The sequence below is a fragment of the Hemitrygon akajei genome, chromosome 30 (genome assembly GCF_048418815.1).
Source record: "Hemitrygon akajei chromosome 30, sHemAka1.3, whole genome shotgun sequence".
In the NCBI taxonomy this organism is placed as follows: domain Eukaryota; kingdom Metazoa; phylum Chordata; class Chondrichthyes; order Myliobatiformes; family Dasyatidae; genus Hemitrygon; species Hemitrygon akajei.
The window spans coordinates 42676006-42692576 of record NC_133153.1 but is presented as its reverse complement, the minus strand read 5'-3'; the positions used below and the strand labels follow the sequence as shown (position 1 = coordinate 42692576).

Below are 16571 nucleotides of genomic sequence, written 5' to 3'. Positions count from 1 at the left end.
GCCCACAATGTTGTGCCGACCATGTAACCTACTCTAGAAACTGCCTATGAATTTCCCTAGTGCATAGCCCTCTATTTTTCTAAGTTCCATGTACCTATCTAAGAAGCTCTTAAAAAACCATATTGTATCCACTTCCACCACCACCACGACCAGCAGTGCATTCCACGCACCCACCACTCTCACTGTGAAAGGTGTCAACAGGTATTTTAGACTGGTGTTCTGAAGCAAGACTTGAATGGAAGTACTGCCCGGCAACATTATACTGTAATGACTTGTTACAGGTCTGATTACACTTCCAGCCCTGTGATCAGTACGAGTGCAAACAAGTCGCAGAATTAACTGTGGCCACTTTATTTGGTACACTTGATTGTATATGCAAATACCAACTCAATGCATAAAAGCATGCTGACATGGTCAAGAGGATCAGTTGTTGTCAGACCAAACATCAGAATGGAGAAGAAATATGACCTAAGTGACTTTGAATGTAGAATGGTGCCAGATGGGGTAGTATGTGTATCTTAGAAACTGCTGATGTCCTGGGATTTTCACACACAATCTCTAGAGCTCACAGAGAATGGTGAGAAAAACAAAAGAACACCCAGTGAGTGGCAGTTCTGTGGCTGAAAACACCTTGTTAGTAAGAGATCAGAGGAGAATGGCCAGACTGACTCAAGCTGATAGTAACTCAGATAAACACGTGTTACAACAGTGGCGTGCTGAAGAGAAAACTTTGAATGGTCAACAAGTTGAACTTTGAATTGGAAGGGCTACAGCAGCAGAAGACCATGAAGGTACCTAATATAGTGGCCAATGAGTGTAAATGCATGTCAACATCAGAATAGTACTCCAAAATGCCTGAATTTTTTGATACTTACCAGTCCAGCCTGACACACAGAGGCAAAATCCAGTGACTGGATCGCAACCATCTGCGTGACAACAATCACACTGTTCACTGCAGTTCAAGCCGTAAGTCCCATCCTAGAATGGAGAAGGAAAAACAGGGTGGAAAGGCTCAGCTCAGCATCCATCAGTCTTTTCTGCAACAATTTCCACTGATGTAGCACCTAGAGATGGAAGCGAGAGGGCTAAGGTGGTTCAAGCTTGTGACCAAGGAAGGAGTGGGAGGTGATGAGGAACCAGAGTGTTAGTCACCACAATACTCAATGTAAAGAAGGCCGTTATGAGTGCATGAGGTGGCCTCCCAGCTCAGGACTCTGTGCGCTGGAACTATAGGAGTACTGTGAAAGTGTGAGTGACTTGTGATACACAAGGATGCTATTGGGTGCAACTGCGCATGTCTGGGTGCCTCCAGAAGGAGTACTGTGGATTCTCCACAACCTATGGAATTTCCAGAATTTCCTTTATGACTTTTAAAAAATGGATTTAAACAGTGTAGTGCATAACCCTAACCCCAATGCGTGGCCATCAAATCAAATGCGAACTGTAATTAACCAGCTGAGCTAAATATGTTAGCCAGTATAGAAACAGTATCAAATTTATTAGTGGATTCCAGTTAATTGGGCCATCAGTTAATTGGGGCAGCTGTTTATTTGGAACAACCCTTAAAGAACAAAAACAAATCGAGAAAATAGCCAGGATTCCCTTTGTTTATTTGGGACAATATGCTGCTTAATTGGGGCAGGAGACTTACCAAAGCATCAGTCATGTGCATATTATGACACTGCAATGTGTTAAGAGTGAATAGTTTTTAAATAGCATCAGTTCTGTGTGTTTGTCTCAGTAAGCAGTGATATTTGTTATTGATAGTGAGAAATAAGCAATAGGACAATTCAGAACTGTTTTGTTCATTGTCGTTTCAAGCATTCAAGCTTGGAGATTCCACAAATGACCAGGAGTAAAAATGAACTGATTTCACTAATTCAGCAACTTAGGAGCTACAAAGAATTTGAAGGTATAGGCAATCATCTTGAATGTTACAATGAAAATGAAGATTTGGAAGATGCAATTTGACAGTATTTTATGAAGGCAGTCAATTATCTACACTAGGTGTCTGCACTGATCTTGTTAATTTACAGTCAATCAAAAGAGCATGGCAGTGTACACTGGATGAGTTCCTCTGTCAATAACTATACACAGGAACTAATACACAGTTTTATAGTACTATAGTAATATTGATAGTGTTTTAACTTGTTCTATATTTCACTTAACTACATCATTTGTTACTCAGTTGAATGGTAGGTTGACTTTTTATACCTTTTTAACTGTTTCCATGAAACTTTGGCTAATTGGGGCAGCCACTTAACTGGGCTGAAATGCACTGCTCCCGATATGTTCCAATTAACCAGAATCCATTGTATATATAAAACTAAATAAGTGCAAAAAGAGACCAAAAATAATAGGTTCATTGTTCAGAAATCTAATGGTGGAGGGGAAGAAGCTGTTCCTATAACTACTTTGGCTAGAAATTACACAGACTAACAGTCTTGTCAGGTCATTGGTTATACAGATATTGAAGCCAAACTGTTACAAGGCGCTGGCACATTCAAGGGGGCTAGGGTGGTTGTTTTAGAAGCCTTTTACAGAATGTAGCACATCTCGAAGGTAATGCAGAGATTTACAACAGAACTTACTGGACATGGCTGGATGCAATGCTTGCCACGCCAGCCCGCAGTGCATGTACACGAGCCGTCCTCTGGGTTACAAGCTGCTCCGTTGGCACAGCGGCAGTTGCTTTGGCAGTTAAGACCCCAGGTACCACTAGAACAAGGGATAGAGCAGTCCACTCCCTGCCACCCTAAAAGACAATCACCATCGTTCAAGTCAAGGCAACTTCCAAATGTCCTGCCATCTACCAACACTAAATCACAGGAGAGACTCTTACAAATATCCCACGCTAAGGAAAACGATGCATTCACTTCCAGAGTACTAGAATATAAATGCTGAGGCTCTATAAGGTGTTGGTCAGTAAATTGTTCAGAGATTGTGAAATGGGCTGCAAGTGTTGCTCCAATTGGCTTTAGAATTCTGCTAACTAAGTCAGCGGGCACTCCATCTCGGGTCTCTGCTGATTGCTCATTGAACAGTTTAGGAGAATGGGCAAAGGACTAGCAGATGGAATACAGCATAAGGAAATTTATGGTCATACACTTCGGTAGAATGAATAAAGGTGTTGACTACTTTCTAAATGGGGAACAATTTCAGAGATCAGAGGTACAAAAGGACTTGGGATTCTTAGTACAGAATTCCCTAAAGGTTAACTTGCAGGTTGAGTCAGGAGTAAGCAAGGGAAAAGGAATTCAGCAAGGATGTAATGCTGAGACATTATAAGGCATTGGTCGGACCACATTTGGAGTATTGTGAGCAGTTTTGGGCTTTATATCTAAGGAAAGATATGCTGACATTTGAGAGGGTCCATTGGTAGGTTGATGGCTCTGGCCTGTAATCACTGGACTTTAGAAGAATGAGGGAGGGCATTCTCATTGAAACGTACTGAACATTGAAAGGCCAGGATAGAGTGGGTGTGGCGGGGATGTTTCCAATAGCCAGAGTCTAGGACCTGAGAGCTCAACCTCAGAATAGGACATCCCTTTAGAAAAGAGATGATGAGGAATTTATTTAGCCAGAGGATGGTGAATCTGAGTAATTCATTGCCACAGACAGCTGTGGATATTGGGTATATTTAAAGAGGAAGTTGGTGGGTAATTCATTAGTAAGGGCATCAAATATTCAGAGAATAGGGATGAGAGGGAAAATACATCAGTCATGATCAAATGACCAGAATGGCCTTACTCTGCTTCTATGTCATGGTCTTAATGTGTCTTTTTGAACTATATTGGTTTCCAGTCTCTCACCATTAATTAAACTTCTATCTCACTCTTTGTATGACTTCACCCCACCCTATCTCTGCAATCTGCAAAGCTTTAAATCATTCCTATATTCATCACTACATTCTGGTCTCTAACCACAACCTGCCCCAACTTCCAGATCGCAACTCCCACCCACTTCACTCCCATCCAATGAACAGGCAGTGTATTTGGAAGCTCCCTAAGTTCCTTCTTTTCTCACCAAATATTTAAAGCATCCCTTTAAATTCTATTGATCTTTCTAATAAAATGTTCATAGGCTCTTCGCAATACCCATCTTTTTCACATTATTGGAAAACAATTTGGCATATTTTTGATATTATTGCTCTTAATACTGGAGAGTTCTTTATGAATTCTTTCCTAATCTTTCTAGAGTTTTGGCTGACATCATAGGGAGTCATGTCCACCTACAATAACTGTAGAAAGATTCAAGCGTTACCAGCAAAGTGTATGCTGTTCCTCTAACATATAGACCACAGAGGAAAGCATTTCCCCCCTTGAATGACATTCCTCATCTCATCAAGTAGAGAAAGAACCTTTACAAAGTTAGAGAAATGAAAAGCTGTTGTTTGTACCTTCTTTACAAATACAGGTACCATCGACAGGAGAACAGGTACTGCCGTGATTGCAGTTACAAGTAGATGAACAGTTAGGCCCATATTTCCCAGGAGGACATAAAAAAGAGCAGTCTTCCCCCTGCAATAAAAAAGAAAAATATTTCACTTGATATTGACTATCATTACAAACAATGTTTATCACCGATGCCTCTACTTCTTCAGGAGGCTAAACAAATTTGGAATGTCCCCATCAGCACTTGGCAATTTTTGCTGATCTTCCTGTTTGGAAGCATCATGGCAACTGCTCTGCCTGTGACTGCAAGAAACTGCGGAGAGTAATGGACACAGGTCAGTACGTCACAACAACCAGACTCCCTCCATGGACTCTTGTCTGTACTTCTTGATGCCTCAGTAAAGAAAGCAGCAGAATCAAGACCCCACTCGCCCCAGACATTTTCTTTGCTCCCTTCTCCCACTGGGGAGAGGATACAAAAACCATAGAATACATACCTATGCTCAAGAACAGTTTCTATCTCGCCCTTATAAGATTATTGAATTGCTTCTTGGTACAATGAGATGCTCTCCTGACCTCACAGTCTACCTCATTATTGCATCTTATTGCCTACCTGCAATGCACTTTCTCTATCTGTTACAATTTATTATTAATTTATTCCTGTTATTGTTTTCCTTGCGCTACTGCAATGTACTGTGCAATGAATCGATCTGTATAAACAGAATGCAAGACAAGCTTTGACTTGTACCTCGGTGCATGTGACAATAAATTCCTCATTTACTTCAATACAACTATTCTCCATTATGTTCAGACACTGCATGTAATGTGACACACCAGTGTTTCCCAGGTCTCCTATCCAGTTCTGAAGTGCAGGTACCGAGGAGGAATTCTGGACAATCCCGGTACTTTTATTGATGCCATTCAACCTATGCTCACAAGTGCTGAAATATGAAACGCAACCCCCCACTTTCTGCAATAGCTGCAGTCAACAAAGTGTGAAATCCAAGTCATTCAGCAGTAAATATTTGCTAAATATTTATCTTTCAATTACTAGCGGGGAGCAAGGAACAAGGGAATGCTGCCAACAGAAATGAGCACATTTGAGTATAGCTTGAAGGCTCCCAACACCTTCTGTTGTCCAACTGCTTCACCTAAATCCTAAAGTTTAATACATTTTCATTGTTGTTATCTTTCAATTGCTGTGCTCTGTTATCGTCATTAAATGCTGTTAATTACAAATATTGTTTACAATAGTCTTAGCTGAATTTCCACAAAAAAAAAGCCGACAGATTTTTGTAGCTAGCGTTTGAGATTCTTATGCAGAAATCGCAACTTCTGTGGCTGATCACTGTTGTCTTATGGAGTGATTGGAAAATGAATTCTTAATTGGGTACCACTGGAGGAATATGAACTTTGGCAATTTCCTACCATAGCTGCAATCAGAGGAAGGGTGGGGCATGTTTCATCTTTGATTTATTCCAAAGTAAATTTATTATTGAAGTACATCCATGCTACCACGTACAACCCAAAGATTCATTTTCTTGCAGGACATACTCAGTAAACAAATAAGCTGGGTACAGGTATTGATTGTAACCAACATTTTGATGACAAACTTTGCTACCTTCATCAGGGATGATGCCTGGGCATGTCTAGTCCAGTGGCATTTATACCCCTGTTGTCCATCCTTCCTGATTGATTAGTCCTCATCCAACCAGGCTTCCACTATCCCAGCTTGTTTACAATCAAATTCCTGATTGAAGGTCTCAATCTAAATTCTTACTTAGAGCAAGACCTTCATCTTTGTTAAAATTCTTTTCCTCCAGTTTTATTTCAATGGCTTCCTTCATCAGGCAGTTCCAAAAGCCACTGGCACGGTGCAGTAGTTTTGTGCCGTCGAAGTCAATCCTATGACCATTGCGAATGCAATGTTCTGCTACCACCGTTTTCTGCGGGTTACCCAAATAAATACACCTCCTTTATGCTCAGTAAATCCAAGAACCATAATTGAGAAGTATCAGATGGAGTTCAGTGTGAAGTGATTCACCTTGGAAGATCAAATTTGAAGGCAGAGTAACAGGTTAGTGGCATGATTCGTAGCAGTGTGGCAGAACAGAAGATCATGGGGTACATGTCCATAGGTCCCTCAAAGTTGCTGTGCAATTTGATAGGGTTGTTAAGATGGTGGTGTTGTGTTGGTCTTTATTATTCAGAGGTCTAAGTACAAATGCTGTAAAGTCATGTTACAGCTCTATAAAACCCTGGTTAGACCACACTTGGAATATTGTGTACAGTCTGCTTGCCTCATTATAAGAAGGATGTGGGAGCTTTAGAGAGGGTGCAGAGGAGATTTACTAGGATGGTGCCTGGATTAGAGAGCATACATTATGAAGATAGGTTGAGCAAGCTAGGGCTTTTCTCTTTGGAGTGAAGGAGGAAGACAGATGACTTGATAGAGATGTACGAGATGATGCGAGTATATCTGAGTTGAGTACAAGATGACTCAATATAGCAAGAGCACCTCTAGCTGAAACAGCATTTTGTTACTGAAACAAATCTCCATGCCTGTAATTATTAAATGCCAGGTACACTTTCCTTAAGTAAAAGATAGGGACTTGGGCATGAAAAATGACATGTGCAATGATGCACGGCAGAATCTGTTCCATTGCTCTGATTTAATTTTCTCAGGTGTCGTGATGTTTGTTATTCAATAGCACTTTTCCCTGTGAAAGACTGTAAGCTGGTGTTAATTATTATCTAATTAATGGCTGTGACCTTTCCAATGCTTTCTTAAAAACTGTAATGTGTGTGAAGACTTGATCACTCTCTATAAACAGGCAACGCTGAACATGGGATTTCTTACCAAAGCCACGTGGTAACCTCTGGACTTGGCAGGCATGCTTTTCTTTGCTAATGACCCTCCGTCTAACTCCAAATCAGCCAGGAGATTTTCATAATTATATTTCCCCCTCTTTCAAATAGTTTGTCTACCATGCAGAGCTAAGCCACATGAAGAACTGAATGGCCAAGTGGCAACTGTGGAAAGGGAAACAATCTCAGACAGAAATGTTAACAGCTGTTTCTTGATGTACTGGGTATTTCGGATTTCCAGCATGTGCAGTTTTCTTATTTTATCTTAGAACTCCCTTGAGCATTACACTCACAGTTACTTCCTCTAAGCATTTGAATTGCAGATAAACAGAATATGAGAAATGAAGGATGCAAAGATGTAAAGTACACTAGTTCTGTTCCCAGTCTAACCCTGAAGATACCAACACCAAGAAAGTTCACCATCACCCACTTCCTCAGGAGGCACATCTCTAATGACCTCACCATTTTAAAAAAAAATCAGTGTTCCACAGAAAGCACCCTATCTGGATACATAACATCTTCCTACAGCAACTGCTCTGGGGTAACCCCAAGAAGATGCAGCGAACTGTGGACACAGTTCAACATATCACAGAAACCAGACTCCCTCCAAGGACTCAGTCCATATTTCTTACTTCCTCAGTAAGGCAGCCACCATAATCAAAGATCCCCCATTCCCCAGGCATCCTCTCTTCTCCCTTCTCCCATTGGGCAGAAGATACAAAAGACTGAGAGCGTATATCTCCAGGCTCAAACGCCGCTTCTACCCCACTGCTGAATGGTGCCCTAGAATGATAAGATGGGCTCGGCCTCATTATGAACTTGCACCTTACTGCTTACCTGCACCAAAAGGCTGTGTGCTGTGGGCTCCCCCCATTCCCGCTCTACTTGCTTTACACTTATGACAGCAGGCTAACCACAGCTCCAGTGCCATATTTAAGTTTGATGATGACACCACTGTCTGAAACCAAATCAAAGGTGGTGGCAGGTCAGCATATAGGTAGGAGATTGAAAATCTGGCTGAGAGGTGCCACAACAACAACCCCTCACTCATTGTCAGCAAGACTAAGGAGCTGATTATTGACTTCGGGCCAGTCTTCATCGGCAGATTAGAGGTGGAGAGGATCAACAACTTTAAATTCCTCAGTGTTATCATTTCAGAGGACCTGTCCTGGCCAAGCACACAAGTGCAATTATGAAGAAAGGACAACAGCACCTCTACTTTCTTAGGAGTTTGTGAAGTTCTGATATGACATCTAAAACTTCGATAAACTTGGAATGATGTGAAGTGGAGAGTATATTGACTGGCTGCACCACAGCCTGGGATGGAAACATCAATACCCTTGAATGGAAAATGCTACAAAAATTAGTGGATATAGCCTCCCCACCATTGAGCACATCTTCACAGAGTGGTGTTGCAGAAAAGCAACATCCATCATCAGACACCCACTTCTTGCTGCTCCCATCAGGAAGAAGGTACAGGAGCCACAGGTCCCACACCACCAGGTTTGGAAACAGTTCAACCATCAGTTTCCTGAACCAAAGGGGATAGCTTCACTCAATTTGACTTGTCCCATCACTGAACGGTTCTTACAACCAACGGACTCACTTTCAATGATTCGTCAGCTCATGTTCTCTATTTATTGCTTATTTGTTTGTTCACTTATTCATTCTCATCTCAAGCTGTAAACCCGAGGTACGGGCATAGCCAAGCACACTGATTTCTCACTTGCTAGGAACTTTTGGGCTATTCTAGTGGTTTTTAATATTGTGGCTTTCTGGAGATTTACATAAAGTAGATATTGCTGTGTACATCCAATTGTTTAATGCTATTGTGTAGTGACTTTGGGATGAAGCAGGAACTCTCTGTCCTCTCTATCTATGCCTCTCATAATCTTGTAAACCTCTATCAGATCTCCCCCCTCAGCCTCCAACTCTCTAGAGAAAACAACCCAGGTTTATCCCGTCTCTCCTGATAGCACATGCCCTTTAAATAGGCAACACCCTGGAAAACCTCTTCTGCACCCTCTCCAAAGCTTCAACATCCTTCCTCTAGTGGGGTAACCAGAACTGCACGCACTACTCCAGATGTGGCCAAACCAGAGTTTATAAAGTTGCAACAAAACCTTCTGACTTTTGAACTCAATGCCTTAAAGCAAGATTTTGGTGAATGATGTTTCTGACTTGATTGTGTCTATGTAAGTAATTAGATTGAGTTAAACTGTGGCAGGGTCCTGTAATGTGTTGGATTATATCTGTTCTTTCTTGGCATTTTTGGTGTTTATCATCTTGTATTTGTTGGCCTTTTAGCATGTATTTTCGATAATTTTTTTGTGTTAACCACCCAGTCCATAACACCAAAAGACATAGGAGCAGAATTAGGCTATTTGGCTCATCAAGTCTGCTCCGCCATTCAATTATGGCTGATCCTTTTTTCTTTTTCCTCATTCCCACTCCCCAGCTTTCTCCCTGTACCTTTGGTGCCATGTCCAATCAAGAACCAATCAAATCTGCCTTAAATTTACCCAACGACCTGGCCTCCACAGCTACCTATGGTGATAAAATCTACAAATTCACCACCCTCTGGCTAAAGAAATTTCTCCACATCTCTGTTTTAAATGGACACTCCTCTATCCTGAGGCTGTGCCCTCTTGCCCTAGGCTCCCCCACCATGGGAAATATCCTTTCCACATCTACTCTGTCTAGGCCTTTCAACTCGAAAGGTTTCAATAAGATCTCCCCCCTCATCCTTCTAAATTCCAGCGAGTACAGACCCAGAGCTATCAAATGTTCCTTGTATGATAACCCTTTCATTCCGGAATCATCCTTGTGAACCTCCTCTGAACCCTCTCCAATGCCAGCACATCTTTTCTTAGATGAGGAGTCCAAAACTGTCCACAGTACTCAAGGTGAGGCCTTACCAGTGCCTTGTAAAACCTTAGCATCACATTCCTGCTCTTGTACTTTAGACCTCTTGAAATGAATGCTAACATAGCATTTGCCTTCCTCATCACTGACTCAACCTGCAAGTTAATCTTTAGGGTGTTCTGCACAAAGGCTCCCAAGTCCCTTCACATCTCAGATTTTTGGAATTTCTCCTCATTTAGAAAACAGTCTGTATATTTGTTTCTTCTACCAAAGTTCATATCCATGCATTTTCCAACATTGTATTTCATTTGCCACTTTCTTGCCTGTTCTCCTAGTCCTTCTACAACCTTCCTGTTTTCTCAACACAACTGGCCTCTCCACTAATCTTCGTATCATTTGAAAACTTGTCAACAAAGCCATCTATTCCAACATCAAAATCATTTATATACAGCATAAAAAGAAGTGGTCCCAACACGAACCCCTGTGGAATACTGGCAGCCAACCAGAAAAGGATCCTTTTATTCCCACTCACTGCCTCCTAGGTTATCTCTACTCCCTTTCTTGAACAAGGGAACAACACTTGCAACCTTCCAATCCTCTGGTATTTCTCCCTTCCCTGTTGATGATGCAAAGATCATTGCCAGAGGCTCAACAATCTCCTCTCTCGCTTCCCTCAATAGCCTGGGGTATATCTCATACAGTCCCAGTGACTTATCTACCTTAATACCTTTCAAAAGCTCCAGCTCATTCTTTTTCTTGACGTCTATATTCTCAAGCTTTTCAGCCCACTGTAAGTCATCTCCACAATTGTCAAGGTCCTTTTTACTGGTGAATACTGAAACAAAGTATTCATTAAGTACCTCTGCTACCTCCTCCAGCTCCACACATAAGTCTCCACCATCACTCTCACATGGCTCATCCTCTTGCTCTCCTCATACTTGTAGAATGCCTTAGAGTTTTCCTTAACCATGCTCGCCAAGGCCTTCTCATGGCCTCTTCTGGCTCTCCTAACTTAATTCTTGAACTCATTCCTGGCACCATTGTAATTTTCTAGAGCTCTAATAGTACTAGTTTCTTGAATCTTTCGTAAGCTTTTCTTTTCTTCTTAGTTAGAATTCCTACATCATTTTTACACCATGGTTCTTTAACGCTACCATCCTTTCCCTGCCTCAATGGAACATACCTATGCAGAATGCCATGTTCCCTGAACATTTGCCACATTCTGCTGTGCTTTTCCATGAGAACATCTGCTCCCAATTTATGTTCCCAAGTTCCTGCCTAATAGCATCATATTTCCCCCACCCTAATTAAATGTTTGCCCAAATTGTCTGCTCTTATCTCTCTCCAGGGCTATGGTAAAGAAGAAAGAGTTGTGATCACTACTTCCAAAATGCTCTTCCACCGAGACATCTGACACCTGACCAGGTTCATTTCCCAATACCAGATCAATTACAGCCTCTCCTCTAGTTGTCTTATCTACATATTGCATCAGGAAACTTTCTTGAACACACCTACAAACACCACCCCATCTAAACCCCTTGCTCTAAGGAGATGCCAGTCAATGTTAGGAAAGTTAAAATCATCCATCACAACAACCCTATTATTATTGCACCATTCCAGAATCTGCCTCCCTATCTGCTCCTTGATGTTTCTGTTACTATTAGGAGGGATCTATCAAAACACCCAGTAAAGTTATTGCCCCCTTCCTGTTTCTGACTTCCACCCACAATGATTCAATAGACAATCCCTCTATGACTTCCTCCTTTTCTGCAGCTGTGATACTATCCCCGATTTGCAATGTCACTCCACCACCTCTTTTGCCTCCCTCCTTGTCCTTTTTGAAACATCTAAAGCCATTCACAGCCATTCCTGCCTCGGAGACATCCAAGTCTCTGTAATGGCTACAACGTCACAGTTTCACATACTGATCCATGCTCCTCCCTTGCAATTCTAGTTTAAACCCTCCTCAATAGCACTAGCAAGCCTCCCTCCCTGGATATTGGTTCCCCTCCAGCTCTGGTACAACCCATCCCATATATTCAGGTCACCCCTTCCCCAGAAAAGGTCCCAATGATCCAAGAACTTGAAACCCTGCCCCCTGCAGTCCCCTCAGTCACTCATTTGTCTGTGCTATCTTCCTGTTCTGACCTTCCCTAGCTCGTTGCACCAGGAGTAATCCAGAGATTACCACCTTGGAGGTCCTTATCTTCAGGCTCCTTCCTAACTCCCTAAACTTACTGCACAGGACCTCTACTCCTCCCCTGCCTATGACATTGGTCCAATATGTACCACGACTTCTGGCTGCTCACCCTTCCCTTCAAGAGTATTTTGCAACCGCTCAAAGGCATCCTGGACCCTCACACCTGGGAGGCAACACACTGTCCTGGCATTTCTTTTGCTGCCACAGAATCTCCTATCTGTCCCCCTTTCTATTGAATCCCCATGACTGTTGCTCCGCCTGACTTCACCGTACCCTTCTGAGGCTCAGAGCCAACCACTGTGCTATTGGTTTGGCTGCTGCTGCCTTGCCCAGATAGGTCATCCCCCTCATCAGTATCCAGAGGTGTATACCTGCTGCTGAGGGGAATGGCCACAGGGAGACCCTGCACTGCCTTCTTTCTCCCTTTACCTCCCTCAGTGTTCACCCAACTACAGTATTCTCTGAATTCTGCACTCTGGGTGTAACCACCTGCTCAAAAGTCTTATCTATCAATTGCTCTGCCTCCCAGATGACTCTTAGTTTATCCAACTCCAGCTCCTTAATGTGGTCTTTCAGGAGATGGAGTTGGCTCCACTTCTCACAGGTGTAGTCATCAGGTTCCATGAATTCCCACATCCTACAGGACGAGCATACCACTGCCGTATCTACCATCCTGCCTGCATTGTACAATGGACAACCAAGAGCAAATCACCGATAATGAAAGGAAAAAAACTAACCCTTTTAACCTGTTTCTTAGGCTTCAGCCACTTTTTATTGAAGCCTCTTGAGTCAAAGCCTGACCCTCCTACTCTCACCACTGGCCTACTCCCAGCAATGGCTGCCCTGCTTGTCCCTTCTGTACTTTTACTTATTCATAGTGTTCTGCTCCCATCACTGAATAAGCCTCCGGAATGTCCAAATACCCACAAAGCTCTCCTTTCATACAAACTTCGGTGACCTGCGAGAAACCTTCTCGAAGTGCTCTGCTCCTGCCACTGATTGGGCCTCCAGAATGTTGGTGCGATCTTTCATTGATTCTATTATGGTTATTGAATTTATTGAGTATGCCCACAAAAAAGTGAATCTGAGGGTTATATATGGTGATATATATGTACTTTGATAATAAATTTACCTTGAACTTTGCACTGCACTTACTCTAACTGTTACACTTTATTCCACACTCTGTTGTTGTTTTATCTTGTTCTACCTCGATGCACCGTGTAATAATTTGATCTGTATGAACAGTATGCAAGACAAGCTTTTTACTGTATCTCAGTACATGACAGTAATAAATCAATTCCAATTTCCTCCACTATTGATGCACCATATGTATCATCCACAAAATGCACAACGGTAACTCTGACAGCCCCTTCTAAACCACTAACTTCAACCACCAAGGAGGACAAGAGCATCGAGCCCAGAGGAATATTGATGCCTCCAAGCTGAGCACCACCCTGACATGGAAATATATTAGCAATCCTTCATCACCAAGTCTAACTGTGATACTGTAGTACCTTCAGCACTGAAAGAAGGCAGCTCACCACCACCTTCATCAACAATAGGCAATAGATGCTGGTCTTGACAACAATCCCTGATTTGAAAAATGCTTGACATTCTTTTAAATATCGAAGTTTACTTCTACAAATTTAATGATCTGCACTCGCTTTGTGTTTACAGCAATCACACTATTTAGTGCATTGTGCATGAGAATATGATCCATGTGTGGTGAACTACATATACCTGTCTGGACACGCCCCTCTGCTGACTGCTCCTGTGGCTCCTCCCACAGACCCCGGTATAAAGGCGATTGGAGGCACTGCTCCTCCCTCAGTCTCCAGGATGTTGTGTGGTGGTCTCTTGCTGCTAATCGTGGTCTCTTGCAGCTAATAAAAGCCTATCGTTCGCCTCCTGTCTCCGAGAGTTATTGATGGTGCATCACCATGTCCTGTAGTTCATACAATTTATTTGGATACTATTGACTTAAGAACTTAAGCCAGGACTTAAGAACTTTTTAAAAGCTATTATTAATGCTTTTTGAGATAGTGATTTAGATGCATATCATATTTTTTACTAAGTATTGTATGTAATTAGTTTTGCTACAACAAGTGTATGGGACATTGGAAAAAAAAGTTGAATTTCCCCATGGGGATGAATAAAGTATCTATCTATCTATCTATCTATTGCAGTAAGCACCTAGTAATTAGGTCAGCAACTGATTTCCAGATCTCCATCTTTGCCAGTCTTGGGTCAAGTACTAGGAAGCTGGTGATAGGAAGATTGTAATATTCTTTCCTTACTCAGAGTAACTGCTTCCTACTGGTTGACTGAGATGGTAGGTGAGCAGTGAGCAAATCAAAGGCTTTAAGTTACAGGTAGTGTAGAGGAGCCAAAGCACAGCTCCTCCAATATTCAAATCAAAGAACTATTGTCTCTAATGAAAAAAATACAATACTCACTTTATACCCAGGAGCACAGACACACTTGCCGGTGATGCTGTCACAGTTAGCTCCATTCTGACAATTGCAGATTTGCTGGCAGGCCTCTCCGTAAAAGCCAGGGGGACACGTCTCATTGCAGTCCTGTCCAGTCCAGCCTGCTCTGCACAAACACTCACCAAACAATGGATGGCAGCTGAAAGAAACATGAAAGAGCCAACCATATAATCCTCAATTTTACTAACTGATCACAAAACAAAAAAATGTTTTATTTAATAAAACAATCAAAGAGAATATCAATAAAGACCAACCCAAATCTTGATTAATGTGGGGTTAATGATAATCACTGGACCGATATCCAACATCCAGAGGGTGCTTATAAGAAATTACAACTGTTAAGCTAGCACTGCTGATATTTTAAGTATTTTAATTGGAACTGCAATAACCAAAGCCACATCAGGCATAGAAGCAGGCACGGTGGAATGAGCATCAGGCTAGAAGCTGAGTGAACAATTGAAATAACAAAGCCTTCAGAATGTCCTGAGCACGGCCATACTTCACACGCCTTGGTTCAGCTCTTTTCCTAGAGACTTGGTCATTTTTCTAAAAAGTTCCCATAATCTCATTACGTACATATCAAGCTACTGATCCAAGTATTAAAGGAGGTTATTGCCTTAAATTGACTGTCTGACGTTATGATACCTCAGGAGTGGATTGATGCAGTTTTATTGTTTAAAAATAACATTAGGGAGCACACCATGGTGCAAAGGCACAAACAACAGAAGGCTGAAAGCATGTGAATCAGTATCACTGCTTTCTGATGTAATGAGCTCTCCGTCTTTGCTGTGTTGGGAGGGAGGGGCAGAACAAGTCAGGTTTGTCCTGCTGGGAGAAATGATTCACATTCTAGTCACTCTCGCACATTAGAGGACATGTGCTATAGCGAGAGGTTGGACAAACAAGGGCTGCTTTCTCTGGAGTAACGGAGGCTGAGGGGAGATCTGATAGAGGTTTATAAGATTATGGGAGGCATTGATAGAGTAGACAGACAGTACTTTTTCCCAGAGTTGAAATGTCTAATACCACAGGGCATGCATTTAAGGTGAGAGGGAATAATTACAAAGGAGATGTTAGGAGCAAGTTTTTTTTACACAGACAGTGGTGGGTGCCTGGGGTAGGAGTGGAGGTGGAAGCAGAAACATTAGAGACTTTTAAAAGATGTTTAGATAGGCACATGAATGTGAGAAAAATGGTGGAAGGATATGCACATTGTGAAAGCAGAAGAGATTAGTTTAGTTGGGCATTTGATTACAAATTTAATTGGTTTGGCACAACATTGTGGGCTGAAGGGCCTGTTCCTGTGCTGTACTGTTTTATGTTCTATGAAGGTGCTGGCAGACTTATAGAAAGATGTTGTAGACACTACCTAACCTAGACTTTTAATATGGCACACAATGAATGATGCTAGAGAAAAGTTATTAAACTTCACAGTAATTCATGAGCCTGGTAGAGCTATTACAAGACTAACACACACAAAATACTGGAGGAATTCAGCAGGTCAGGCAGTATCTATGGAGAAGAATAAATAGTCGATGTTTCAGGCTGAGACCCTTAATGACTGTTACTGTAGGAACATAGAACATTGTACTCAGGTAGTAAGATTAATAAACACAAAGTTATACCAAGTGATATTGTGTAATATTTGCACTTCACTATACTCTGCAGTAAAGACAATAAATTGCATAACTATATATACAGTATAAATATATATACTGAAATATATATATATTTCAGGAAACTTTTAATTTG

At 41.8% G+C, this 16571-nt stretch overlaps 1 protein-coding gene across 2 annotated transcripts in view; it reads right to left on the bottom strand.

Moving 5' to 3' along the window:
• megf11 (multiple EGF-like-domains 11) overlaps window positions 1-16571 on the bottom strand; it is a 411744-nt gene that overhangs the window by 74760 nt on the left and 320413 nt on the right. For both annotated transcript variants that reach the window (XM_073032726.1, XM_073032727.1), the window contains exons 10-13: window positions 14784-14958; window positions 4400-4520; window positions 2592-2755; window positions 876-978 (exon numbers count right to left, since the gene is read on the bottom strand). In XM_073032726.1, coding sequence (XP_072888827.1) covers window positions 876-978; window positions 2592-2755; window positions 4400-4520; window positions 14784-14958 — 563 coding nt within the window. The remainder of the gene's footprint in view (window positions 1-875; window positions 979-2591; window positions 2756-4399; window positions 4521-14783; window positions 14959-16571) is intronic.